Raw genomic sequence first — 26,596 nt, 5'->3', positions numbered from 1 at the left:
GGATTCTAAAGCACAGTTGTTTCCTAAAACTACAGAAATGTGAATTAAGACTGCAGCTTCAAGATTAGTAATATTTAATGCCTGTAGATTTACACTGTAGTAAAAACTATGCAGATTAATTAAGGAAAATAATAAGTTTAATGTGTATGCACCCATAAAGGTTTCTGTAGTTATTCTCCAATTGTCTGGTGCTGGTTGCACAAAATTTGACCAGTGGCTGTATTTAATAGTGGTTTGACAGATCATCACTCAAGAGACTGCAGATGGAACAGGTACCTGCTGCCTTCAGATGGCTGTAAAGAGAGCCAGCAGAATAAAGGCCTTCAGCCTGGGCCTCTAACTAATGTGGATTATATAGCTGGCAAGAATCACTTTTTAATCTTTATTCTTTCAGGCTGGCATTAATACCATAATCGCAATAAAAGCAAAACATGAATAAAGGGGTTTGTGTGATTTCAGAGAGGCAGTTTGAGCCCTAATGGAACAAAGTGACAGAAATATTACAAAACAAAAGTGCGCTGAGCTGTCAACCTGCTCAAAGCAGGCGAGCTGCAAATTGCATGAGACAAGTCATTCTTGGCACCAAGAATGCAATAGGCCACCGTTTCACCATCACCACAACCTCGACTGTGCCTCTCCTCCCACTGGGGCGCACAGTGACTCACCAAGATACCAAACCAGTGCAGTCGAGGAAATAACCACAGTCGGGGCCCCAAGAAAATGCCAGTTCTCAGTTACGGGGCTGTGTTTTGTGCCAATGCTTTAATGGAACCTTTACTATATGTCCAAATTCAAACAATCTGTTTGAATTTATACAGACTTCCCCGGAAAAGGAGCGAGTGTGGGGGCTAATGAGCAGTAAATCAAGTACATTTTAGGAGGTCATGTCCACTTAGGGACAGCTCCCTCTAAATCTGTAGTAAATAAGCAGCAGCTGCCGTATTTGCCACTGAGTTTTCCAGAAGGGAACTGCGTTACTGAGGTGTTGACGTGTTTTCAGGAGCAGCATAGCGCAGATTGATTGCATTCTTAGACGACGAAGCTCTGAGTTGCAAGGCTGGCAGCGCTGCTGAGCACAGCATACAGTCTCGAGGCTACAGAGGGAGGCTGTCAGATAGAAAAAGAAGGCCATTGGAAACACATTAGGCCTTTAGGAGCACGGGGCTGACTTTGTGCTGACTGGATTCCATCCCTGATGTTGCCGCCTTGGTCTGGCTGGGTCTGAGTAGGTAATTCATCATCCCCGAGTAGTGTGTGCTGACTGAGGTGCAGGCGGTGCCCAGGAGCAGCAGGATACCCTGCTGCTCTCTCTAGGGATTCTACAGATGGACAGTGTCAGGGTCTGTGCCAGCACACAATCATTTGTTGCAGACATTTCTCACAGCTCTAGGGCATATCCACATCAAACATCTTCACTGACGTGTTAAAATAAGCTGCTATTTAATAATGCAGTTATTTTCTCACAGACAGCGGTCTGGACAGCACTTACACTTAGCTCCTCGCAGCACCGAGCACAGGGACTGCAGCACCCTCAGGCCGTCTGCCTTCATATCCATTGCAGAGAGAGAGAGAGAGAGTGAGGAGAGAAAGCAGCCTGCCTAAACCGACAGAAGAAGAATATGTTTTTTTTTTTTACCTCAACACCCGAAAATGACATCTATTATGGTGTGTTCCCTCACTCCCTAAATTTACCCATCCACCACTTCCCCAGCTCTTTCCTTTCTTTTCTCTCCAACCTGTGCAAGACGGTCTAGAAGCGATTCATTTTTTCCATTTTCTCACTTCTCTCTCTCTCTCTCTCTCTCTCTCTCTGTGCTCTGCTTTCCTCAGCGGAAATAGTCGTCTCACCAAATCCACAGGTTATGACGAGGCAAATCCTCAAAACCCAACACTTGAGCTTGTCTCAAAATCCAAGGCATCCCGGCTTTCCACATTTTGCCTTCTCTTTTTCTGTTGCTATGTGTAGAGAGAGAGAGAGAGTACTATCAGGCCCTGAAATACAGCCACAGGATCAGTGGTCATACTTAGCAGTTATAGGGTTGATGGTGATAGTAATGGCTGTAGAAGCAGTAATAACAGTAACAGCAGTATTAGTAGCATTAATAGTACCAGAAGTTTGAGTGGTCTCCCTCCCACCTTCATTTTATTTATTTCACTAACCAGTTAATATATTGTACTTCATTAATTAAGAATTCCCTTGAAATTAGGATAAAAACAATGGCTGATCATTTCAGATGTAGTTAACATGAGGATCATGATGTGTTTTTGTCCTCAGTAGTTTTGTTATTCAGAATTTAATTTTACATCGGTCTTAACTCAAGCTGTTTTTAAGTATTTGGGGTAAAAAATTTAAATCAATTCTCCATTTATTCACAATGAGTCCAAGTCTCAGATTTTTTTCAAAGCAAATCTCAAAGGCAAATGCTTGTTTGCTGTGGGATCAGCTCTCTCATACGCTTGGGATCTCCATCAGCAAATGATCCCTCCTCCAGCAGTTATTGATGTGATGAAATGTGGCATGTGCAGCTATCTCTGCTGCACTTTGCATGGATCTGGAATCCAGCACAGTTCTGATAGGACTCGGTCTCCTCCTCTCTGGCGAATGCTACAGAGCCAGTTATTTTGGCGAACAGATGAGAATGTGTGTGAATGTGAATTCAGTGTTAGACTGTGAAGCGTCACTTTCTTTGTGCGCGGTTTGAGAAGCGACATGAAAGTGAGTTTGTCTTCAGGCAAAACATGATATTCTTCTACTAATCTGCTCCATACTGAGACACTTTTAATTAGACTTGGAGATGAATATGATTGCCATGGGAGAAGTGGCCTCTTTTCTGAGGAGAGTAGCAACAAATCAACTGACAAATCTTACCCCTCCACTACCATTTTTAAGGCATTTTATCAGACCAGGGGAAGTGCTGTTGCCTCAGAATGTGTCTAGAGAGCTCAGACACAACTGCTAATCTATTTGGAAGGAAGTTAGAATGAGCTACTGTGGTTGGGACTCCAAATAAAACCTTGTGCAGCTGGTCCTTTAAAGCATAGACTAAAACTTCCCTTTCATTACCTGCCAGTACCCTCATTTCTTCAGCAGTGCGACTGTTTGTTTATTGCATTATTACCTCTATCTATTGGGGAAGGGTTATCATTTGTTTCTAAAACCACAAGAGCAGAACAGACATGCACTGTCGGAACTCCTTTTCCCCCGCTCTCTCTTTTTCTCTCTGGCTCTGTGTGTGTTCCTGTGTGGCACAGGCTGGATGGATTTCATGCCTAATGTCAGGGGAATTGACTTTAAAGTCTAATTGCTGAAATTTGTAATTTTTTGAACAAGGTAAATGGACTCCTGCTGAAAAAGAAAGCTGTAAAAGAACAGACACGAGCACACACACAACTGTTAATAACTAGCCTTGCATGCTACACCTCACCACAGGCCAGTCCATTTCACTAACTGATCACATATTGAGACTCCTCTTGTGTCTCTCTTCCAGAGTGACATTTCACACTGATGCTTTGCTGCCATTCATCATTCTAGCTGTTAAAAGCAAGCAGAAAGTCATATGATACCAGGTTAGAGTGCCAAATGCAAGCTGGCCTAAACCATTTCTGTGTGACTTTATGCTTGAGTTCTACCGTGTCTGCATGGCCAAGGCTGACAGCTCTACAAGTGTCAGGGTGGAGGCAGAATGCAGGTATTCAATAAGACACTAATCACAAGGGTCCATGTTTAAGAGCTCTTCTTTAACTCATATGGTGTTTCTGAAAGGGGGTTGTGTCTTTTCAAAATCCATCTAATTACTTCAGCCAGACAGTAACACTTTAATGGATGAAGTTTTAGGACACTGGACTTTTTGTTTTGGCAAATTCAATATATAATTCATCTTTATTTGTTAATGCACCCTTGAAGCAAAGACTTTTTGTTCTATCTCATCTGCAGGCATTACATTTTTATTTCATATTTAGTATTAAGTATTTTTATGAACACCCTGTTGTAGATGTTATTTTAAAATTGGATAAAATTGCCATTCTTGCCCATCTGTCTATACTCAATAATCCATGATGACTAAGTAAGAACCTGTTAAATGTAAAACATGTAAAATTTTTGCAAATGTATTAAAAATCAAAAACTGAATTCTGACACTTACAAAAATATTCCATCTTTGCTGTGGCACTCCAGATTGTGCTCAGATGTGTCTGGACAATCGGTGGCAAATTGAATTGATTGGACATAGTTTACAAAGGCACACAGTTGTGTAGATAAGGCCCCAAAATTCACACTGCATTTCCATACAAAAACCTAACCATGAAATCCAAGGAACTCTCTGTAGACCCCCATGATGAAGTTATTGTGGGTCATCGATCAGGATAAGGGTGTAGAACCATGTCTAACGCTTTAAGTGTGCCCAGGAGCACAGTGGCCTCACTAATTGTGAAATGGAAGACGTTTGTAACCATAAGGACTCTTCCTAGAATTGGCCGTCTGGCCAATTTGAGTAACTGGGCAAGAAGGGTCTTGGTCAGGGAGGTGACCAAGAACCCAATGGTCACTCAGAGCTTCAGAAGTCCTCTGCAGAGGTGGAAGAACCTGCCAGAAGGACGACCATCTCAGCAGAACTCCAGACACTATGTCTGGTGAACCCCGCACACTGTTCATCACCTTGTTAATGCCATTCCTAGAGTGAAGCATGGTGGTGGCAGCCTCAAGCTATGAGGGGCTTCTCAATGGCAGTGACAGGGAGACTGGTGAGAACTGAGAGGAATATAAATGAAGCCAAATACAGAGAAGTCCTTTAAGAAAGACTGCCCCAGAGTTCACATGACCTATCTGTCCTTGAGTGTCCCAGTCAAAGCCCAGACTTAAACCCCACAGAACATCTGAGCAGAGACCTGAAGATGGCAGTTCTCAGACGCTTCAAATCCAATCTGACAGAGCTTGAGAGGATCTGTCAGGAAGAATGGGATAAACTGCCCAAATCCAGGTGTGCAAAGCTTGTAGAGACTTAACCAAGAAGATTCAAAGCTGTAAATGCTGCCAGAGGGGCTTCTACAAAGTGCTGGCTTAAGGCTTTGAACACTTGTGTAAATGAAAGATTTCAGTTTCGAAACTTGTGTTCAATTAAAATTGAATCTACAAAATAACGTGAAGAAGCAATGAAGCAGTGAAATGATCTGAATATTTTAAGACACTTTATGTAAGTTTTCTTCTTTGATGCTGCTTCTGATAGAGATCTGCTCAGAAATGGTATTTAGATGACAGAATGACATCACTTGCAGGATTTCTTGATGGTGCATGTTCAGGAACTGTCAGTTCCTGATTTCAGGGCTTAATTAATGCTTCAGCCTGGTACTCTGCTACTGTTAGCTGTCCATTAAGGTACAATGTAAATGCTGATATGTAAATGTTACATCCACAGCTTGCTTCTGCTGGCCCCAAGTGGCCTCAAAAAATCAGGACTTGCAGGTTTAATTTCTTTGTTAGAGAATTGTCGTTTACTGTAATGATCAGCTTTACCTTCATTTTGTTTTTAAAAGCATCTACTTGAGTAGGAAACAACACGGTGGAATCAAAACAAACACGGTTGGTCCTCTCCACTTGTGCGGTTTTTCACTTCACAGTGAATGGCATCCTGTCCTATCTGTAGTATTTGAGACTGTATATCTGGAACAGTTATACAGCCAGCTCGATTTCAGTAACAGAAGAAGAGTTGAGAGGAGGAAGTGTAAAAGATAAGCAACAGAGCACATGTGTGTTTGCACATATTGAACTGATCAACAGCCAGACTAATAAAAATAGCTGTACAGTAGTGTACAGTAGTTGTTCCTATTTATTTACTGTGGCTGTTGAGTGTTTCCTCTGAGAACAATAAGAGGTTTCTTTCTCTTGAGCCCAGGCTAATGCATTCCCTGGCACTGCACAAGCTTCCTCCAACAACAATGTTTCATTAGGAAGTGTGAGACCTCATTACAATCAGTGAACTGACTGTTTGTTTATTATGCTTTGTAGTAGCAGTGACTCTGAACATACTGTGGCCACTTTAAATGAGGATGTGGATGAAGCTTATTAGGCAGAGGGACCAGTGATCCCCTAACATGGCCTCATAGGAACTGTTTAGACCTGTTGTCTTGATTTCACATATATGCAGTTTGCTTATTGATCCAGTTCCCTCCTGGCATCTGGATGTGTCTTGAGTGATTTCCTGCTCGTACTTGATTTAACTGCGGTAATTTTTCACTGTTTGTAAACAGAAAATTAAAAGCTTGGCCAAATTATATCTTACTGCCTTCAAATATTAGAATTCACTGGTGTTTCCAGCTGAGTGTTTGGTTTCACAGAACAAAAATATAAACATATCATTTAATTTTGCAGCTGAATTTGTGTCTTTCATCCACCTGCAGCAGGTAGAAATGATCCATGAATCAAACTGTTGCACTGAGAGACAGACTCCATTCAAATGAATGACAAAGAGCTGTGTTTCTTTTTTAGGGCTGAGGTCAGTCTGAATGCAGTCTCATGGTACAGTCAGACCAGTGTCTGCCAAGAAAAATTCAATCACACGATATGGTCAAAAACAAGAGAGGACCAGAAATAGTGTTGGGGTTGGGTTATCGACACAAACTGCTGGAGCTTTGCACGGCTAGTGTGCTAACAACAGCAGTTGACAAAGTTGTAAATTAGACTGCGCTTTATCACACATTTTGCTCATTAACCTCTGTCACTTTCCCAGCCTCTCTGTCAAAGTGTCTGTGTCACTACTCAGGTGAAAAACTGATCTAACACTGTGAATTTTCTCTGTCTGCTCCCCCTCCATTGTACTTTCTCACTTGGTAGAGAGACAGACATAAGTAGACTGAAATAAAACAATGTTGACACATAGTTCAGTCTAAATGTTACTGTAATTTATTAGAAGTCCCTAATCTTTCTTAACAAGGGACCTAAATTAAAAAAAAAAAATGGGGGGGGGGGGGGGGGTGGCGGCTCCGTCTTCTCATACAGATGATGTATGGTGAGTGAAAGTGGCACTCTTGACTTTATTTTGGGCATTTGCCAAGACATAGACTGTAATTAGACTGTATCAAGCTAACAAGGCTAACAAACTAATAAGCCGACTCATTTGGGTGTACCAGACCGAAGCAAGTCATGAACCGAATTTCCTGTGCCATTACACCTGCACTGTGTGTGTATGTGTGTGTGAGTGTGAGTGTGAGTGTGAGTGTGAGTGTGAGTGTGAGTGTGAATGGACTCTTCCTAGCTGGCACTGTCAAGTTAGTACAAAGCTCTATAAATCCAGTTAGTGGTAGCACCATTCACCCCATCCCCCCGCAGCCATCCATCAGTGCTGCCAGGGGCAACCTGCTGCCCTTCACCTGGGCTCTGATGTAACAGTGTTCAGAGGGATTATATCCGAACTTATCTTCCAAACTGCATGTCAGATGAACTTTCCAAAACCAACAATCTGACATTCACACCCACTTCGCCCCGTGATTGGCCAGCTGTGCAGAGGCAAGAGAGGAGCCAGATAATGTTTTTTCTAGCTCTTTTTTGTCATTTGTAACACAACTATTTGTGGCTTTCTTAATGTGAACAACTGAGTGCAACACTATGATTGTCTTTCAGGAGAGATGGTCTGTAAATACAAGGTTATCTCTGTTTTTAAATGGTGTCATGTGCGCCCCTTCTCTGTATTGGCCAGAATTTCAATCCAATTTCCAGTGTGACCGTTCACAACAACAATAAACGTGATTTCCGACATGGTTAGACAGCATGTCTGAACAACTAGTTCTGAGAAACCATAAACTGCCCTTTACCCTGGACCTCCTCTGAGTCTCCCCTGTTCTTCCACTGTATAATCTGCCAGGACATCTCTCTTTTTGTCAGGCCAATCATTCACTTGATAGAATTGCAGTGACATCCACCACAGGACAGCTAATTTGAAAAGTGCTCAGACTGAGCCTGACTACACGTGGAGTTACTGCAGAGAGAGAGCTTACAGTTCACAGGCCAGGACTTTACATTTCTTCATGGTGGTTGTCACATGGCCCCTGGGAGGAGTCTGAAGAGATCCAAGATAGTTGCTGCTGCATGTGTCGGTGGTGACATCTGGACCATGGCCCGTAACCATCAGTGTACAGCTGTTGCCCCGTTTACCTCGGGGTCAGGCGACCATGCTGTCGGTGGGATCAAACAGGGACAGGGTTGTAATTAGTACCCCGCTCCCGCTGTCCCCTCCTGGGCAGGCCACAGGGTTAGGGGGGGAGGGGCTGATCACTGAATGCAGCTTAACTCCCCAAACGCTCCCGGACCTTGAGAGCCTGCACCACCTCACTGCTCTGTAGTCTTACCAGGATTTCTCTCCTTGTCATTATCCACCAATACCTCTGCTCTGCTCATATCCACAGGTCAGACTCAGGAGAAGCATGGTGTTCCTGGGACCTAGGGGCAGACTGATTGATATAAATAGATAGATTTTCTGTTATAAGTAATCTGTAATCAATTTGCTGTCACCATTGTTGTTGAGCACAGGTTTCTGTGGTGTTTTTGTACTGCAGTGTGCACATTGAGGCAGCTTTTTCCATGGACCTTCGCTTGATAAAGCTTCTGTGGGCAGCACTGTCGCCTATTCAGGCTGTCTTGTCTCATGCTCTCACATTATCAAACCAGTTTTTCTTTGTTTTCTCCAAACACAGTGGAAATGTGAAACTCACTGCTCTGGCTGTAAGGAGAGGATTTTGGGGCCTGGCTGTGTTTTGAGTGGGTCTTACATTCACGCTGGGGACATGACAAATGACTCAAGTATACTCTATGTAAACCTTCCAGCCTTCAAATGGCATTTTGCTTGATTTGCATGCCATGTTGATGGACACCGTTGTGCCACAATGTAATATGCAATGCAAGTGGAGGGTGGTGTGTCACTGCCAGAAATAGCTCAGAAAACAGTCATTCATTTTAGGAAACTATAGTTTACTTTTTAAATTTGAAATTGGCAGCTTAGTCCCAGGTTTCTGACAGTACATCTTGTTTTAGTACGCAGTTTACCTGCATTCATAGTACATAGGCAGCCCTGAGAGCATATACATTAAATGACCAGATAAATTACTCAACATAAAATGTGTATTGAAACTACATGTTTGTTTGTTTGTTAGAGAGATGAGGCTGTACGTTGTGATGCTGCATTAAACTGATGCATTAAAATAAGTGTTTCTAACAATTTTACCACCTCATTCACACATGCGTAAGCATGGCAGTAAAATGTAATGTACTCAAATACACAACAATACCACACAACACCACCCTGTGACCACCTTAGGAAAGAATATGCACATATAGTTAGTTGGTGGTGGGCTTGACCAGTGTTCATGATTAAATTTGACTTAATAACTGCCTCCACAGATGTCATAAAAAACTTTTTCCTTTTCTATTATTTTTTAATAAAGCCTCATAAACTTTCATGGGTAAAAGACAGAGGAGCTGTTACACACAGCAAAGGCAAGTTATTTAATGAGTGTTTCCACCAGCTCAGTTGATCGCTACAAATGAGATGCTCTATTGGTCTGTTACAGGAAGAATTCATGACACATGAGCACTGCTGTGCAAAGAAAGGGTTAAAAATGAGTGTGAAGTTTGAAATTCACTGACTGGGTTTGTGTTTTAATGTCAGTAGCTCTGTACTGATCGCCTTGGGATGGTTGGACAAAGTGAGTCTGTCTTCGTCCAAAAAAAATAACAGCATTGGTTGTTTACCCAGACGCACTTGTGTGCATTTCCCTGATAAGTCAGCTCTGATAGCTGTGTGAAAAATGACTGCTGTCTCTGAGAAGCCGAAGAGGAAGTAGCGTGATGGAACGCTACAAAACATCTGTCTGACTTTTACACTGTAGACCACAACTCACATCCCACTTACTACCAGCAGTCAATGTTGGTTTCTTTTAACTTTGACTGTGATCTTTCCCTAACTTTAACCAAGTACTTTAAGCTTCCTAAACTTAATCAGGCCTTAAACATGTTTAGCGAGAGCAGTCTCAGGCGCTAGGAGAGATTTGCATTTGGATTGGAGGGACTGTTTAGGGCAGGGACTGAGGTGCAGATTCTGATTATATGCTTACATAAACATATTCACTTTCTTTCATTGATGTGTGAGTAGAGACACTTGTCTCCAAGCTTTTCTACACCCACGTCCCAGTTCCTGTTCTTCCTCCAGCTTCCTTGGGCGGCGCTCGCTAAATGCTAGCTCCATGGACCACCAGGACTCCACAAGTATGCTGCTGCCCACCGCACAGCTATAATTACCTTCAACAATAAAAAAAAAGGAAAAATTTGACCAATATTGGGTAGTTTTTCCCTTCCCTTTTATGGAAGGTTTTAATTTAGCCTTTCGCTTTGATGTCAGAAAGCAGTTCATGCTGTGGATCCGCCCATGGTCAGCCTCTCTGCAGGCAGACAGACATTAATGAAGCAGCTGTTGCCTTCTTCTTTAAATGACGAGTGACTGCCATGGCTGAGGTGAGAGGAAGGTTTTATCTAAATCACACCTGACCAACCTTAGATTTTACAACCTGGTAATCCAGGTTATAGTTGTGAGGAACCTGAGTGTTTTTAGCTACTTCTGTCAGCCTCTGAACTAAAGACAGACTCTCTAAAGCCATTTTTACATGTGAAGTCCACGTAATGTTGTCCCTCTCACACATGCATCACAGGACCAGAGACTGTCCGTGTCTCACCTGCTGGAAGTACTCTGTCTGCTTTAGGCGAGGGGTGGCGCCTGGGAAGAGCGTAGGCAGGAGGCCGAATAGAAACGCCATCAACGTGCCCACTCTCTCTCGCCGTGAATTCCCCAGACAGTGACCTGCTCTATTCATACATCGGCTCAATCTGACATTACACAGACTTTGTTCCAGGGAGCTGGCAGGGTAAAATCAGTTTAATGTCCGGTTCAACTGATTCGGACATTTGCGTTCACACATGCAGCCCCTCCGGGTAATGTTTAGATAAGATCAGAGTTGCAGTGCATGTGTGAAAACAGCTCTCACTGTCACCACACCAGTTTGTTCTCTTTTTGCTCTTTTGTCATTGAAGTCCACGTAAGTGTTTGTACAGGGTAAGAGTTTCAGCGTGGGTCAGAAAAACCCAGTTCATGGCAGTGTCAGTGATCCTCCCTTCCGAGACCCACCTTTATGTGTTTATCACTGAGAGGACGCTTTTGCTTTTTGTCATTCAGAGCGAACACAGTCTCTTAAATGGCCTCCCCTTCAGATCTTTTACCATGGTGGACTCTCTCAGCATTTTGGCTCAGTGCATAAAATGTTTTTATATAATCTTTCATAGAACTTCATCTGTTGTCGCCCAGTAGGAAGATGATTGAGCTGAGGTCTGAAGTTCACCTTCACCTGTATACCACAGCCATTCAGCAGCAGTAATTCTCTAAATTCCTCATTCTGTCATTTGATTGATCACACATCAGCACGCACAGAGATTTTTCTATTTTCTTTTTTAGCTCTGCAGTTTATTCTCAGTAGTATTCCAGTCAAAAGGACACAAAAAGGACGTTAGGAAGTTGCTGAGATCACTAGAAATCATTCAGACAGGTCAAAAAATTCAAGCAGTGAGAGGTTCAGACAGACTGTAAACAAACCTGCAGGTTAGACAAAGACCCACCTGCTGTTGTTTTAAACTAGAATTATCCATTGAGTTGTATACTGTACAGAGTGGATTATATCTGATGGTTCGTTTCTAAAAATGTAATGTAAAGAGACGTGTTGTAGTTGCGTGTGTGGTTGAAATGTGAGGTGGGGATGAGAGGCCTGGGAGCAGTAGTTAGTAGTAACAGTATTCAGAGTAGTAACAGCTGTTACAGTCTTGAGTTTTCTTGTTGAGTTCAGTGATCTCCAGTTCCTCAGTCAGCTGATGGAAAATGAAGCGTCACACTGGCTGAACAGAGTGTATCTGTAAAAATGCAGTATTATCTAGACAGAAGTGAAGCAAGTGGCTAGTTCTGCTTTTGCCTTGTGTAAGGTCATTGTGGTTTTGCTGTCTTCTCTTTTGGTTTTCCTAAACATAAAGAATGGACAAAAAAATTTGGTCAAGAAGCTTTATATATCTCCTCCTATGTTCTGTACACATGACTGTGTGTATCATCGCTCTATCCTGTTAGTGCTGGTGACTGCATACTTTGCTTCTTTTTCAAGAGGTAAAGTTTCCACAAATGCGAGCTGGCATGAAGAAAGCGTTGTATCCTGTGGTTTGGGCTGGTTCGGGTGTTTGGGGACAGTACCTCTGCCACATGCTTGGCTGTATGCCTACCTTAGGGCAGGGTTATATCAGAAAAGAAGTGATTTGAGTGATGCGTTGTCCAACCATGTTAGAAATCCAAACGGCCACACTTGAAGGCGGAGAGGAAAACTGACTGGCTGAATGTCAGATTGTCGGTCTCAGAAAGTTACAGAGCTGATGTCAGAAAGGTGTCGAGGAAGCAGATTTTCAAAAACTATTCCATCAACCGACAAGAACTTCTGTCGAAATATACTGGCCCAGTTAGTCTGTTGATTCATGACACAAGGCACAGTTCATGTGGGGTTTTCATTAGTGCTTTTTGTCATCCTTTCTCCAGTGACCATTTAGTTTTTAGTCTCTGTAGATTTCTCTCTCTGTTCTGTGGCAGCTGTCTGAGCTTTGTGTGCGGATTCTTTGCCAGTGGTTGAGCCACTACTGAGATCAGGTCTGAATTCATTAGAAAAATGAGGGAGACCCTGTAGAGATAATGACTTGGGGACTAAAGCTGGATTTATGCAGCATTTTCAGGCTGTGCCATGAAAACAGTCACGTGGTATTTTATATTTACACAGATGATGATAGTTATGCTACGGGGACTTGTTGTTCCATCATTAACTGGAACTTCAGAGTTTAGCCTTCCACAGGCTTTTTATCAAAAGCTTTGTTTATTTGAACCACTCTCATTGTGCTGGATATAATATCAGCTGTCTGTCCACTGATGATCTTGGCACTGGTCAGTTAAAAGAGAGACTTGCCATGTTGTAGTCACAGAGAAACAGATGGTAGAGCGTCTTTCACTTCAGTTATGTGACATATTTCCAAGTGTAACTGAATATATGGTTACAAGAGGGATTTAAATCAAATCCTGAAGATGTGATTGCATTACACAAAAGTGGGCATGTCTGAATGAATACAGCTCAGTACAGAGCTGTAGGACTGTTCACTTCCACCCACACCTCCATCAGGCGACAAGAGACAAATGAGCAATTAACACAGGCTGATGAAGAACCCGGGTCCTATGAGTTCCCCAGGTGGCAGGACGTTTGGTAGTGATGGGCAGATGAAGCCTTATGAAGCTTTGGGGTTTTCTTTTTGTTTGAGCTGAAAAAAAAAGATTTGTAGCTTTGGGGCTTCAAACAGAGTAAGTACAGCAAAATCTGGTGGTTTGCAAAACTTACAGCGGCCCTTCAAGCTCTACAAGACCTCATTGATTTTCATAGTTGTAGTCTCATGTGTGCAGTACAAGTCAAAGAAGCCTGCTCGTTATTATTATATCTGTTATGCTTCTGTTCAGTGCTGCATTAAATGTAGAAGTTACTCTGCAATATGTTATAGTAAAATACTTGATAAATGCATTGTCTAACAAACACAGATTTCCCTTATTGCTGTAGTTTAAGCTACAGTTGCAGTGTGGTGTGACTGGAGAATGATATTCATTAAACAGGACGATTACATTGTCATTTGGTATTATGTGGCAATGTTCTCATATTTATGATGATGCCTGGTATACATTTTCAGTACTTAAAAGTGGCAGACCCTGTCTCTATAATGGTGCACCATTATGGCGTTTGCAACACATTTGTGCTGCATTGTAGCATGTGTTAAAGTGTAATGTCCACAGGTGGTGCTCAGCTTTCACAGATTGCTTGCAATACGAGGGAAATGGAAAAGAGGGGAGGCAGAGGGGGGAGGGAGAGATGGCTGCCTCTCATTCCTGCAGTGGCTTACAGTTTGATGACGGCTGGGAAACAATCACCAGTTTACCAGGAGCTAAAAACCTGCCATTAAAGCCATTAAAGTACGTGCTAAACGTAAAGCTCGTTTATTTTTACTGACACTGCTGCTGTGGTTCTGTGCTGATTTTGACGGTGTTGTCTGCCACACACTGCTGCTGCAGCTTGATTCTAGGTTTGTATATACTGAATATCTTACACATGAGGCAGAGTTAAAAAAAAAAAAAAGACGTCTCTATAAAAAATGAAAAGCTCTATCAAACAGAATTTATCTCAGAATCACCTCCATAGTTAATCACAGCCTGATTCTGTGCTGCTGCAAATCATTATTCTATAATCCTGACATTGTCAAACAAAACCAGCATAATGACAACAACTGTATGATCAGCTATGTCAACATTTAAAATGGCTGAACACATTATCACAGATAATGATAAAGATCTTAGAGACTGTTGAAGGACTTAATAAGGACTGTTTTTGCATCTGGATTCCTTTTAGTAATCGGACTTATTTACTGGACAGGCAGATGAGGATCAGATCAGCAGCATCCCAGAGACTGCTGTAGGCAGTAGGTAGATGGATCCAGTTCACACAGTCTGTAAAGTCTGTTTAATTTCTGCTTCAGGTGATTCAGATATTTGGTGTCACATGCACAGCTCTTCCAGGTAATGTCAGGGAAGGTTCAAGGTTTGAGTGCCTGTGTGAAAGCATGAAGAGAGGGAGAGGGAAGGGAAGAGAGACACCTCTGGCTATCCCTGACAAGAGATGTGCTCCAAAATCTGCATTTCTCGAGCCCAGATCTCTGAATCCACATCAGGTAAAATGCCTTTCTCACAAATGAAGAACCTTTCTCTGTCATTAGGGACCATCTTTAACGGAGGTTATGAAAAAGTAGTGAAAAGACGTGCTGCTTTTTAGTTTTTCAGGTGTAAAGTGTTTAATGCTGTGAACACCTCAAACAGAATTACTTTCACCTTCATTGTACTGCGGAGGGTTGAAGTGTCAGCGGTGCAGATCTTTGACCTGAAGTCAATTCTGAGAGAAGAACTAAGTCAGAACCTGAGAAAAATGTCATTTCTTAAACCTAAGACTTTATCTCACGGTTTTCATATTGTGTCAGACTGAGTTTAGACTTTATTGTCAGAATTGTAGTTGGTTTTTTTTTCTAAGAAATCTTAGAAAGCCCTTTTTTCTCCCTTGTGGCCTTAACTCTATTCTGTAATTGAGTTACGTAACGGTGCATATCTCCCATCCCTCCCTGGGAGCCAGAGCTGAAGAAGACATCTGGACAGAGGGACTGGCTGTGGGTAACAAAGAGCCTTTTCTGCTCCCTGTCAGCCCGTTCTGTCCAATCCTCAGTGGACACACAAACCAAATGGCCTGATCATATTTCTCCTTTATTAGCGCTCTCTGCCTGCTGGAGGAATATGAGCTCATATCCAGTGGCAGCACTAAGTGATAATGGCACTTATCAAGGTGATCATCTTCTTATTGTCGTGTGCAACACATAAGGCTGGATTGGATTCATCACACTTTCAGAACTTATTTATTTAATATTTAATATTGAAACTGAATAAAAATCACAGAAACTCGCACTTTGCATTAGTGCACTGTTTGTTATATATAGCACTGCTTATTCTATGTTTTTCTTATTACCAGCACATTTGATGAAAAGACAGAAACCAACTATTTGATATTTTATGTCTGTGGCTCTGAGCCTCACGTCTGTTGGTTCCTGCTAAAGATGTAGATATTTGAAAATACCTCACAGATTTTTTTTCCCCTAAAACAGCTGATCCCAGTAGTTTTTGATCAACATTATCTAAACAGGAGGAAACAGTGCCTTTGTTTTGGTAATGAGGAAACATGTCATCCAGTGCAGCAGTTTTTGGAAGTATCAGTACACCAGGCTTCAGATACACATGTAATACTTGCTAGTACACTACATGGATTGCTGGTTTGGCTCTGCACATGAGATTTGTAGACAAGAAGAAAAAAATGAATATCACCAGTCTTGTATTTTAACATTTTGAAAAAAGAGTCGTTTGTCTAAGTCTCTGTGGCAGTCTGCCTACTCAGGATCTACTAATGTCTCTGTAAGTCTTCACACACAGCATACATCTGAAATCAGAGCAGTCACATTATCTGAAACATGCGGTATGTTATGGTCGAAATCTCTTAATGCTCACTATATAATGTACAAAACATTTAGAGGTGTGTCTTTATGCTAATAAAAGTATAGACAGGAATTCTTTTAAAAAGATGTCAGTTAATTAAATGAATTAAATTACTAAAGATCTAAAATGCTTCATATTGAGTCTAAGTGTGAAAGCTGGAGTTTAATTAAAAGGAACGCTTTTTCATTTTGAGTCCAGAATTTCAGCAGTTTGACAGATCCAGGCCCAGAGGTTTGCTGTTGTGGAAACAGTGGAGTGTATTTGCTGGAAGCGGGGGTAGTGTCTAGTTTTCTCCAGCTGGTCTGTAAATTAGGGATCTCTGCCAATGAGTTTAATCATCAAGGCTAACAGTGACCCAACATGACTGTGGAGCAAAAGGAAATCAATAGTAAATTCAACTGTCAAAGATTTGATATGTGGACAGAACATGATTAATGCTTTCCTTTTTGAACGTGTGCTACTTCACACTTTTACTCTGTGCTGCTTTGTCAGGCTGCTGGTCAGCAGGGTGGCCGTCGTCAGCACCAGCACCAGCAACCTTGAATAGAAAAAGCAACACAGAGAATGGAGAGGCAGATGGATGCCACTTCAGATAGTATAGTGCAACAAGACTGCACAATGTTAGATAAAGTGATTGTGATTTGCACAAGTCAGATGCCTCTGGTTGTGTTGCAGTGAGCTGACAGGAACATGTTAGTGCTTGCATCGTGTCCCTTTGGGCATTTCTCCATAATAACACCACAGTCTGCTTGCTCAGACTGCTGCTATGTTCTGGGAAAGTGGTTTGGAAAAGATAAGCATCTGTCAGCATGTTTATTTTATTTATTTATTTTAAATTTCTTATCATGTTTAATATCAATTTTCAACTGAAGAAACAGGGAAATAATTTAAATGAAAAGTCTGTTTCAGCAGTTTGTAGCTCTGATGATGCTATTTTAAACACACAGGAAAGGAAGGAGTTGCAATTTTCAGCCAGTTTTTTTTTTTTTTAATTTATGTGCTAAATGATTGAAAATAACTGGGTTGAAGCTGATGTTCTATCAGTTGTTCTCACATCTTTCCTGCTGCCTTTCCAGTAAAACGATGTGGCACTTTGTCTTTGTTGGGTTTGGTTCATCAGATTAATTCAGGCCATTCCTCCTGCCATTGGTTTCATATTGTTGTAACAGGCATTATACTTTTCACTCTTGTTTGAACTAACCGGCCCTGCTTGTTTGTCTGTGATTTGAACTGGATTGACATCCTGTCATTAAAATTGCTGGACAGCTAAGGCGTTTCTGCACAATTCACAGAGACATATGTAAGGCTGGACCCACGGGATCTATTGTTTGTGTCACAGAATGTTACTGGAAATAACTTAGACAGAAATATAAATACTTTTTGTAGTTAAACACAAACAGACATGAAATAACAGCTGGAACAGTTATATAGTAAATAAAGTCTGTAATTGGTTTGTGCTAAAGCCACGCAGTTTTAGACCAACAGTTTTAAGATGAGGCTTTACAGAGAAAAAGCAGGAATATAGAAGCTGTGACTCCTCATTGGTATATTTCAGATTACACTGCCATGGAAAACACTCCTTCAGCACAGTATACACTTGCAGAAATTCAGCAGAAAACATCCTCTGTTTCACAACGGAATCAAAATGACCATGACTGGTTGATGCTCCTGCATGTCAGAACGCATTTGCATAAAGTTGAGAGAAATGAAGAGTATAAACAGAAAGGAGTAGGAGTAGGAGCAGACAGCCCTTGTTGATCTCAAGGAAAATCACGATGTGCGTCACAGGAAGCGTCATCACAGCGCAAACGTCTATCTGAATGCGGCCTTAGTCTCTGTGTGTGGCGCCAAGATGTGTTTCAACATTCAGTTTGATGTGACTGGCCCTTCTCCAGCCCTTGACTCCACACGTATGAACAGGGATTAAAGCAGCGCTCCCCGAACTTGGTATTAAAATCTGTTGTTTTCAGAAATATCTCAGAAGGTCAGTGTGTTTAGTACCACAAAGAATCTGCAGGTTTTTAACAGGTGACTGGATCCAGTCAGATTTAAAACAGGACTCTCCTGATCTGATGACACACAGTGAGCTTGGTGTAGATCTCAGCTCCACAGTCTAAATCAGCAGCTCTCTGTGGTCCACAGGTTAGGTGGCTAATATTGATGAAGTCATCTGGTGGCATGATGCTGTTGATGTTACAACCACATCCCACTACACAGATCAATACCAGACCTATTGTTGAGCTGTCGTAGGTGTAAGAAGCTTTTCCCTGAGTTGAGAAATTAGTTTGGACAGACCGCCCTCGTTTACAGAGGAACCAATTACAGCAGTATAATGCTGTCTCCAATTAGATTTGCATGGCCCACTCAGAGGCAGGCACTGCCTATTGTCCTGCAGATTAAACCCAGCCAGAGTGGCAGCCATGCTACTCTGCTGGTCTCACCCACTGCTCTGACTGAGCCTCAGGGTTCACTTCCACGGCCTGCACATACTCCCCTTGCTGCAACAAGTCTTCCAGCACCACATACAGCAGCATATATAATTACATCCAAACATGCACACGTACACACAGTCTGTTGTACTGATGGCTGACTGCATTTACTCTGCTGTTCCACTGAGGCATCATTTAACTCTGTGCCTCTGCTTTTAAGAGCTGGCTGAACACTGCCTGCTCTTGACACGCTCAGTTTTTTTCTTTTTGCAGACAAAGAAACTTGCTTGGAAAAATCCATAGATTCACTAAGTTTTTAACCATAAATTCTAAAGACGCCACAGTGTTAATGGGAAACATTCATCAGTCCAGTCTGTCCGTTTAATGGCTTAGAACCATAAAAGTCCTCAAAGAGTTTAGCTTCAAAGCGTATCTTTGGTGATGGTATTCTATAAAAACAATCTTTTTTGTGTTCCTACTCTACCATCCAACAGCACAACAAGACATTTTTTCCCTTGTTCTGGGGATCTCATCTGTTTCCCTCCAATTGTTGCCACTGTGTTTCTGCCACACAGAAAAGTTGCATGCACAACTTTAGTGGCGTAACCTTGACATCTACTCCAAATTTGCCACTGCTAAGCCCAAGCTGATATACCCCGATGACATCACTATGACAACATCAGGGGTTATTTTCTCATACTTGACAAAAGTCCTCCAGAGCCAACAAAGACATCATACAACTGTTTTCACAGGCTGCGTGGTACTAGCCATTTCCAGTAAACTGATCTTGATATGATAGGATATGATACGTGGAGTGCACTCTTTAAAGTGAAACTGCTGGTTTAACAGTCGGACATGGCACTTGGACACAGTGTCTGCTAAAAATGAAAATCATTTTTTAACACTTATGGAAACATCTGCGCTGTCTTCACCCTGACAAAGCTTCACTCCCAACCTTTTGTTCCAGTTCTGATGTCATTTCATTTTTTTTGGAGGCATCACCCACATTTTTACCAGTGTCCCTGACTGCTGCAGAAGTCTTAGACTTTGGTGCTTTGATAAAAAGTACCAGTCTGTGGACATAAAGCCTGAAGGAGAGAAGAACATCCAGTCAGCAAACTCAAAATGCTGTTGTGTAATTACTGCCAACAGCGAGCTGGCTTTGTAGAAACCTGAAGGGCAGCTCAGCCTGATGCACGTCACAGCACCCCCTCTGTCTTTGAGAACACTGAGGAGATCGTTGAAAGAAAACTTTGAAGTTGAAATTTACTGTGAGGGGAAGTACTTAAGGAACCAACCCCGTCACAGATCGTCTTTCCTGTGTCTTAATCTGTGTTAAATGGTAAACCCAGTTGGTCTCTGCTGTTTGGTTTTTCAGGGCTCCTCCAGCTGGATGTCCTGAGTGAGTCCTGAGGGTTGCCAAACTGAAGAGCGATTCTCTGCAGAGAATCAATTTCAAGGCATTTGCTTGTGGTGTGCAGCAGTGTGTTTACTTAGGGCCTGAACCCCTGCAGGATAATGGTATCATTTCACCAATGTAATCACAGCACAGGCCCTTCTCATGGACTCAGGCTGTTTTCATTGGATTGGCATCTCCCTTCACTTCAGATAACTTTGCCCTCTGTCATTGGCTGTGTTATTGGTTTGATAATGCTGCTTTGCTTTGATTATTGTGTTTGTATTGACTCAGTTGAAACTGTGGGTCATGTCATAGGGTAGTGGAGATATATCATGGTGGATTATGTTCTTACCAAACTGAGGATATATGTTGGTCTGCAGTGGCTGAGGATTCAGTGTAAAGCACAAGCCCTTCCTGATTCTCTCCATGGTTGGGTCTAATATAATGTGTTAACAGTGCTTATTTTAAATGAGTTCAGAGCTGGGGTTCAGATCTTAGAGCAGCCATTGTGCTTATCATCCCAGAGCTATCTCCACAACAGCTGGTGTATGAAGTGAAGCATGCAGGGCTTCAGCTCCAAGCAATAACTTGTGACTTACCTTTGTCTCTCCTTTGTTAGAGAACCATTTTTAGTTAATTAGCAGGCAGTGATGTTGTGAGGTTAATGACTGTGAAGAAATCGCACTAATGAGTCATAAGTTACAACCGTGACCGCATCAGTGGAGGTCATGTAATTAGGAAGCGTGCTAATGATGGTGAAGCCACAGGAGAGAGACATAAACATCCTGACCAATTGGCTGTCAGCTGACGACCACTGGTGTTAACCTGCAGGATACAGTCTGAGCCGGCGCATAGCTCTCCTCCAGCATCACTATCAACTGATCTACCTGGAAAAATACTGTGGGTGTGGGAGGGAGAGTACTCAGTTTGTTGAACATCAACCTTTGACCCATGAATAAAGCAAATACAGGCGAAGGCATGTGGCAGTACCCGGAAGCTTATTTTTCAGCAGGGATGTAGGAATACCCTCCACACCTAAGCCCCTTTAAGACATGGTCATTGTACCACTCTCTAAGATCACTTTTCCAAATGACATGAATTATCTTAATCATCATCTTTTGTGCACAGTATCAGTTTAATAAAGCAGGAGACATTATGAACGAGCCAGTCTGAAGTTCTGGAGGAGGTGTATAAAGATTATTTTCTCTCACACACCCACAGAAATAATCTGTCTGACAGCCTCTCCGTGTATTTTCAGTGATTATTCATGACAGCTGCATGGATGAATATATGAACATCCAGCTAAGCACTTTACATGCAGCATGTGAGCAAACAGGAATTAAACAAGAGTCCCGACCCATTAGCCTCTCATTCAGTGCTCTGTCAGATATTAGCAGGCAGCAGAATTTGCAATCTAATAACTTTAAATAAATAAACTGATGTGTATGAGTGGATTCAGCATGAGAAGAGGACTTTGTACAAATATTGTCAGATAACACTGCCAGCATTGTATTCTGTGTGAAGGAATACCGCATATCAATTTTTGTCAGTTGCTGCACATGCAGTGGCCTGGTTTCAGATGTAAAGGCTGACCCTTGACCTCTGAAGGCATAGCTTTGCTCAAGACTTCCATTAATGACAAGGTTACAGTGTGTTTTGATTGGCAGGCTGCCCTCTCTGAGGTACAGAGGAACACAGGTGAAAGCCATGGAAAAGCAAAGAGTTACTCTGGCAGTTCCTGTGATCGTATTCAGCCTCAGGTATCATTTTCCATCGCTCTTAGGCACGTCCTGTCTTATTCCCCGTATGGCCTTTCCCTGGGGATCAGGCCTGTGGCTGCATTCCAGAGCCTTCCTCTCAAATTAGACTTTCTGGGGGCTACAGCCATTCTGATGCTCCCTTCACTGAGAGGCAAGGACACAAACCCTGCCTTCTTGACCACGGTTGAGATCCTGCCAGCGTTTCCAAAACAGCTGTCCCAGTGTTCACACTTTTAGCCTCCTGCAATTTGAGGAACAGTAGATTTGTAAAGCTCCAGCGGGTCTGCGGTAAACACTCGCTCACTCACTTACTTGTTGTCAGCAGTGGACTCTTGTGCAGCACACACCTTGAGGCCCTTAATTTGGAGTTTGCATCAGCAGAATTCAGGAGAATGCTGGTTAAGCTTTGGTGTGTTAACAAATGCAAAACTGTGAAGAGGAAAATAAATTATATATTAATAATATAATAGATTTCTTTCTAATACAACTCCCAAGAATAAATAATATTAATTTATTCGTTAATTGTTTTACATATGAATTCCAGACCTTATCTCCTTGTTGTCAAGCCTGTAAAGCACTAAAATAGGTTTGCGTGCTGCAAACACTGTAAATCAGTGTTTACCTTAAGCCATTGTACTTCATTCTGTAGAGAGGGTTCAAGCCTTTCACAATAAACTGGCTCACAGCCCTGTGTCATCCTTCATTGTCTTCTCTGTCCTCGCTCCTTCTGCTGCTGCTGCTGTGAAGAGACTAAACCCTGGACAGGTACTGCTGACACAGAGCAGGAGGGTCCGGTCGACCTCAGCCTCAAAGTCTACAAGAATTCAACTCATTTTCAGACGAATATCTAAGTTTTTAGCTTGTTCATAGCAGTTTGCTTTCAGCATTACATGCTCCAACATTTGACTGCAGGCATATTGGTTACATTTCTGCAAGTTTATGTTGTGTGTGTTTGATAAATGGCTCAGACTGTCTTCCTTACAGGTGGAGTTTTTTGCATTTCAGGAGACTGAGCATTGTTGTCACTGAGTCTGTCTCCTTCTGTGGCCTCTGCTCTGAACTGCCACCGGCTCTGTGTGTTTGTGGTGTAGCTCAGCTCCGCCCTCCTATTAACAGGCAGTAACACTAAGGGGAGAGAAAGGCCAAGACCCCAAAATCCCTATTTGGAGTTGGGTTTTTAGCATTCACAAGCTAAATCCATTTTATATGTTGAAAAATCTCTTTAAGTATGGGTCCCTCAAATTCAGTAGGAACATTTTTCCACCTCTGTACTGTCATATGTGGTGTCACAGTTAGCTGTGGACTCAGGGGCAGGAAATTTGAATGAACATGTGTAATACTGAATATCCACTGTTCTACGTCCTACGTGGCCTCAGTGATGCTAACACTACTTTCCTGTCTCCACAGATGCAACAGCTCTTCTATGAGAACTATGAACCAAATAAGAAGGGCTACATAAGAGATCTCCATAACAGCAAGATCCATCGAGCCATCACCCTCCACCCCAACAAGAACCCTCCCTACCAGTATCGCCTTCACAGCTACATGCTCAGCCGCAAGATCGCAGACCTGCGCCACAGAACCATTGAGCTACACCGGGAGATCGTCCAGATGGGACGCTACGGAGCGGCTGAGCCCAGCCGAGACGACCTCCAGCTCGGCATGCCGCCCTCTTTTATGCGCTTCCATCCACGACAGAGGGAGGAGGTTCTGGAGTGGGAGTTCCTGACAGGGAAGTACCTGTTCTCATCATCGGACGGTCAGCCGCCACGCCGTGGGATGGATTCCTCCCAGAGGCAAGCCCTGGATGACATCATCATGCAAGTGATGGAGATGATCAATGCCAATGCCAAGACGCGGGGCCGGGTCATCGATTTCAAAGAAATCCAGTATGGCTACCGGAGGGTCAATCCTTTGTACGGGGCAGAGTATGTGCTGGATCTGCTACTGCTGTACAAGAAGCACAAAGGAAAGACCATGACGGTTCCTGTGAGGAGGCACGCCTACCTGCAGCAGACCTTCAGCCAGATCCAGTTCAGAGAGGAGGAGGAGATGGATGCCAGAGCTCTGGCCAGCCACATTAACAAGGAGTCAGACTCTCTCTCATTCCTGTCCAACTCCCTCAAGATGCTGGTGCCCTTTAAGTTGGCCACTTCCGGCCAAGACCAGAGGGAACCAAAGGAGAAGAAAGTCAACATCCTGGTGCCTCTGTCGGGACGTTATGACATCTTCGTGCGCTTCATGGCCAACTTTGAACGAGTTTGTCTGATCCCCAACCAGAACGTCAAGCTGCTGATCTTGCTCTTCAGCACAGACAACAACACAGAGCGGGTCAAGCAGGTGGAGCTCATGAGGGAGTATCACATGAAGTATCCCCGGGCCGAGATGGAGATAAAACCCGTAGCCGGCTCCTTCTCCAGGGCTCTGGCTTTGGAAGTGGGCTCCTTGCATTTCTCTAATGATTCCCTGCTCTTCTACTGTGACGTGGATCTGCTCTTCACCAGCGATTTCCTCAAGCGATGTCGGACCAACACCGCCCTGGGGGAGCAGACCTACTTCCCCATCATCTTCAGCCAGTATGACCCTAAGGTGGTGTATGCTGGGAAAGTCCCCAGCAACAATCACTACGTCTTCACCTCCAAGACAGGCTTGTGGAGAAACTACGGCTTTGGGATCGTTTGTGTCTACAAGGGAGACTTGGTCCAAGCAGGAGGCTTTGATACCTCCATACAGGGGTGGGGATTGGAGGACGTGGACCTTTTTAATAAATTTGTCCAGTCAGGGATTAAGTTGTTCAGAAGTACAGACACGGGGATAGTACACGTTCACCACCCGGTCATATGTGATCCCAACCTGGAGGCAAAGCAATATAAGATGTGCCTGGGCTCCAAAGCCTCATCGCACGGCTCCACCCAGCAGCTGGCCGAGCTCTGGCTGGAGAAGAACGACCTCAGCTTCAGGAGACTGGCCAGCAATAACGGCTCAGTTAGGACAGTGTGAAAAAAGCCGGGCTGCAGACAGTTAGTCATAAACTGATCCTGAACCTTCTCTGTGCTCATTTCCTCCTCTTAGTGGTGTTTTCACTACCTAATTTATTTTTTACTGAAATGAAAGACTTCACATGGATATCTTTTGAAAACATGTTTTTTTTTTTTGTTGTTGTTGTTTTTTAAAGAAAATATACAGAAACGCCACAATGAACAATTCTCGGGCCCCTGTATGGAATCACATTTTGATTCATGATAGAATGAATATTAACCAATGTTGGGGGCCAGAGGCTCCTCCAGCCTGTTACATGTTATCTGTCAGGGCGGTGAGAGGAGAGGAGGGGAGGGCCGGGATAATGAACATGTACCTCAGTGAAGTACGCTGCCACGGCCCTTAAATATTCCATTTGTCTTGTTTGCAGAGAACAGATGAACTCTTCCGTGTGCTCTCAGACCAGCAGTGCTCGAAACATAACCCAACTCTTGATTGTGAATGTTTACAAAAGACTGATTCAAAACATTTTATCAATGAAAACTCAAATTACAACTGTAAGTGACTAGTACTAAGGGCCATTTAAATTCATTCCCATGATTGACAGTGGTTTTCTTCCCCTTTTGCTTTTATGGTTTTGGTAATAAAACAAAACACTGTTACTGTTTGTCCAGGATTTTTTTTTTTTTTTTTTTGTATTTTTCTTTATTATTAATTTCTGTGAACCCAACTGCTGGATTTGATATCTGCAATTCATCTTTTGCTGTCTAATTTATTGAATTTGCAGGCTCCATTTTCTACTCTCTGACTGTTTAAATATGTATATTGGAAAGATTGTATAACCATGTCAGTTGTGGGATAGTTTTGTTCATGTTCCTTTTCTTAAACTCATTATCACCAAAGAGTTTTGCACAGTCTGCTTTAGGTATCATGTTGCCTGTATGTGTGTGTGTGCGTGCGTGTGTGCATGCGTGCGCGTGTGTGTGTGTGTGCGCGTATGTGTGTGTGTGTGTGTGTGTGTGTGTGTGTGTGTGTGTGTGTGTGTGTGTGTGTGTGTGTGTGTGTGTGTGTGTGTGGGAGGCTGGGTGGTGTTTTGCAGGCACAAACATGAAACTGGCTGTATAATGGAGAGCAAACACAAAAGCTCTATCTATCCCAGGCCTCTCTGAGGTTGTGATGGGTGAAGTGGGAACCAGTCTGGCCTTTATTCCAGTGGGTTGAAATGGGAGCAGTGCTCTGGTTGGCCAGCTCAAGGCACACATTGCTGTCTCTTTCTATAAATGACTTTCTTTTGAAATAAAAAGTGTTGTGGCTGGTCCCAGTCTACAAAGGTGTGGCTTTAGTGCTGATTCCATTGAGCTGTGATATGAAAACCCACATTGTCTGGTGCTGTGTTACAGGTTTGAGGGCAGAACATTTCCTCATAGCAGGCCTGAATCACTGTCCCGTTCCTGCCCGTGTTGCTTACTGGCAGGTACTGTACATTGTAGCACTCCATCGGATTAATGCTCCACTTTCAGCATTAAAAGAATGGCTGATTTTTAAGACTGATATAACAAGATGAATGACTGTGCTGTCATCATAGTTTGTTTGTTTTTTTTTCTTTGACTTTCTTTTGTAATTTTTGTTCTTTCAACTCTGTCCAACCGGACAATGTTTTCTATTTAAAAAAGAAATAAAATTGGGGGGGAGGGGATTGAGGATTAAAATCTGCTGCCTGTGTTGTGTTTTTCTGTTAAATTCTCAGGTGTCAGCTGCCAGGATCCAGGATGACAGTTACCACGGAAACAACAGGTAAAATGTAGGAGACATCTTAGGGCCTTTTATCATTTTAGTGGTTTTTAGCCCAAGGGTTGG

General features: G+C 42.8%; 1 protein-coding gene across 1 annotated transcript in view; it reads left to right on the top strand.

The window, feature by feature from the left end:
- chsy1 (chondroitin sulfate synthase 1) overlaps positions 1-26,396 on the top strand; it is a 60,863-nt gene extending 34,467 nt beyond the window's left edge. The window contains exon 3 of the mRNA XM_041040425.1: positions 23,168-26,396. Within this exon, the coding sequence (XP_040896359.1) occupies positions 23,168-24,760 (1,593 nt within the window). The 3' untranslated portion in view covers positions 24,761-26,396. The remainder of the gene's footprint in view (positions 1-23,167) is intronic.
- The last annotated feature ends 200 nt before the right edge of the window (positions 26,397-26,596 follow it).

This window comes from Toxotes jaculatrix, chromosome 1 (assembly GCF_017976425.1).
Source record: "Toxotes jaculatrix isolate fToxJac2 chromosome 1, fToxJac2.pri, whole genome shotgun sequence".
NCBI classification, from domain to species: domain Eukaryota; kingdom Metazoa; phylum Chordata; class Actinopteri; family Toxotidae; genus Toxotes; species Toxotes jaculatrix.
Note: the sequence above shows the minus strand (reverse complement) of the source record. Positions and strands in the feature narration are given on the sequence as shown.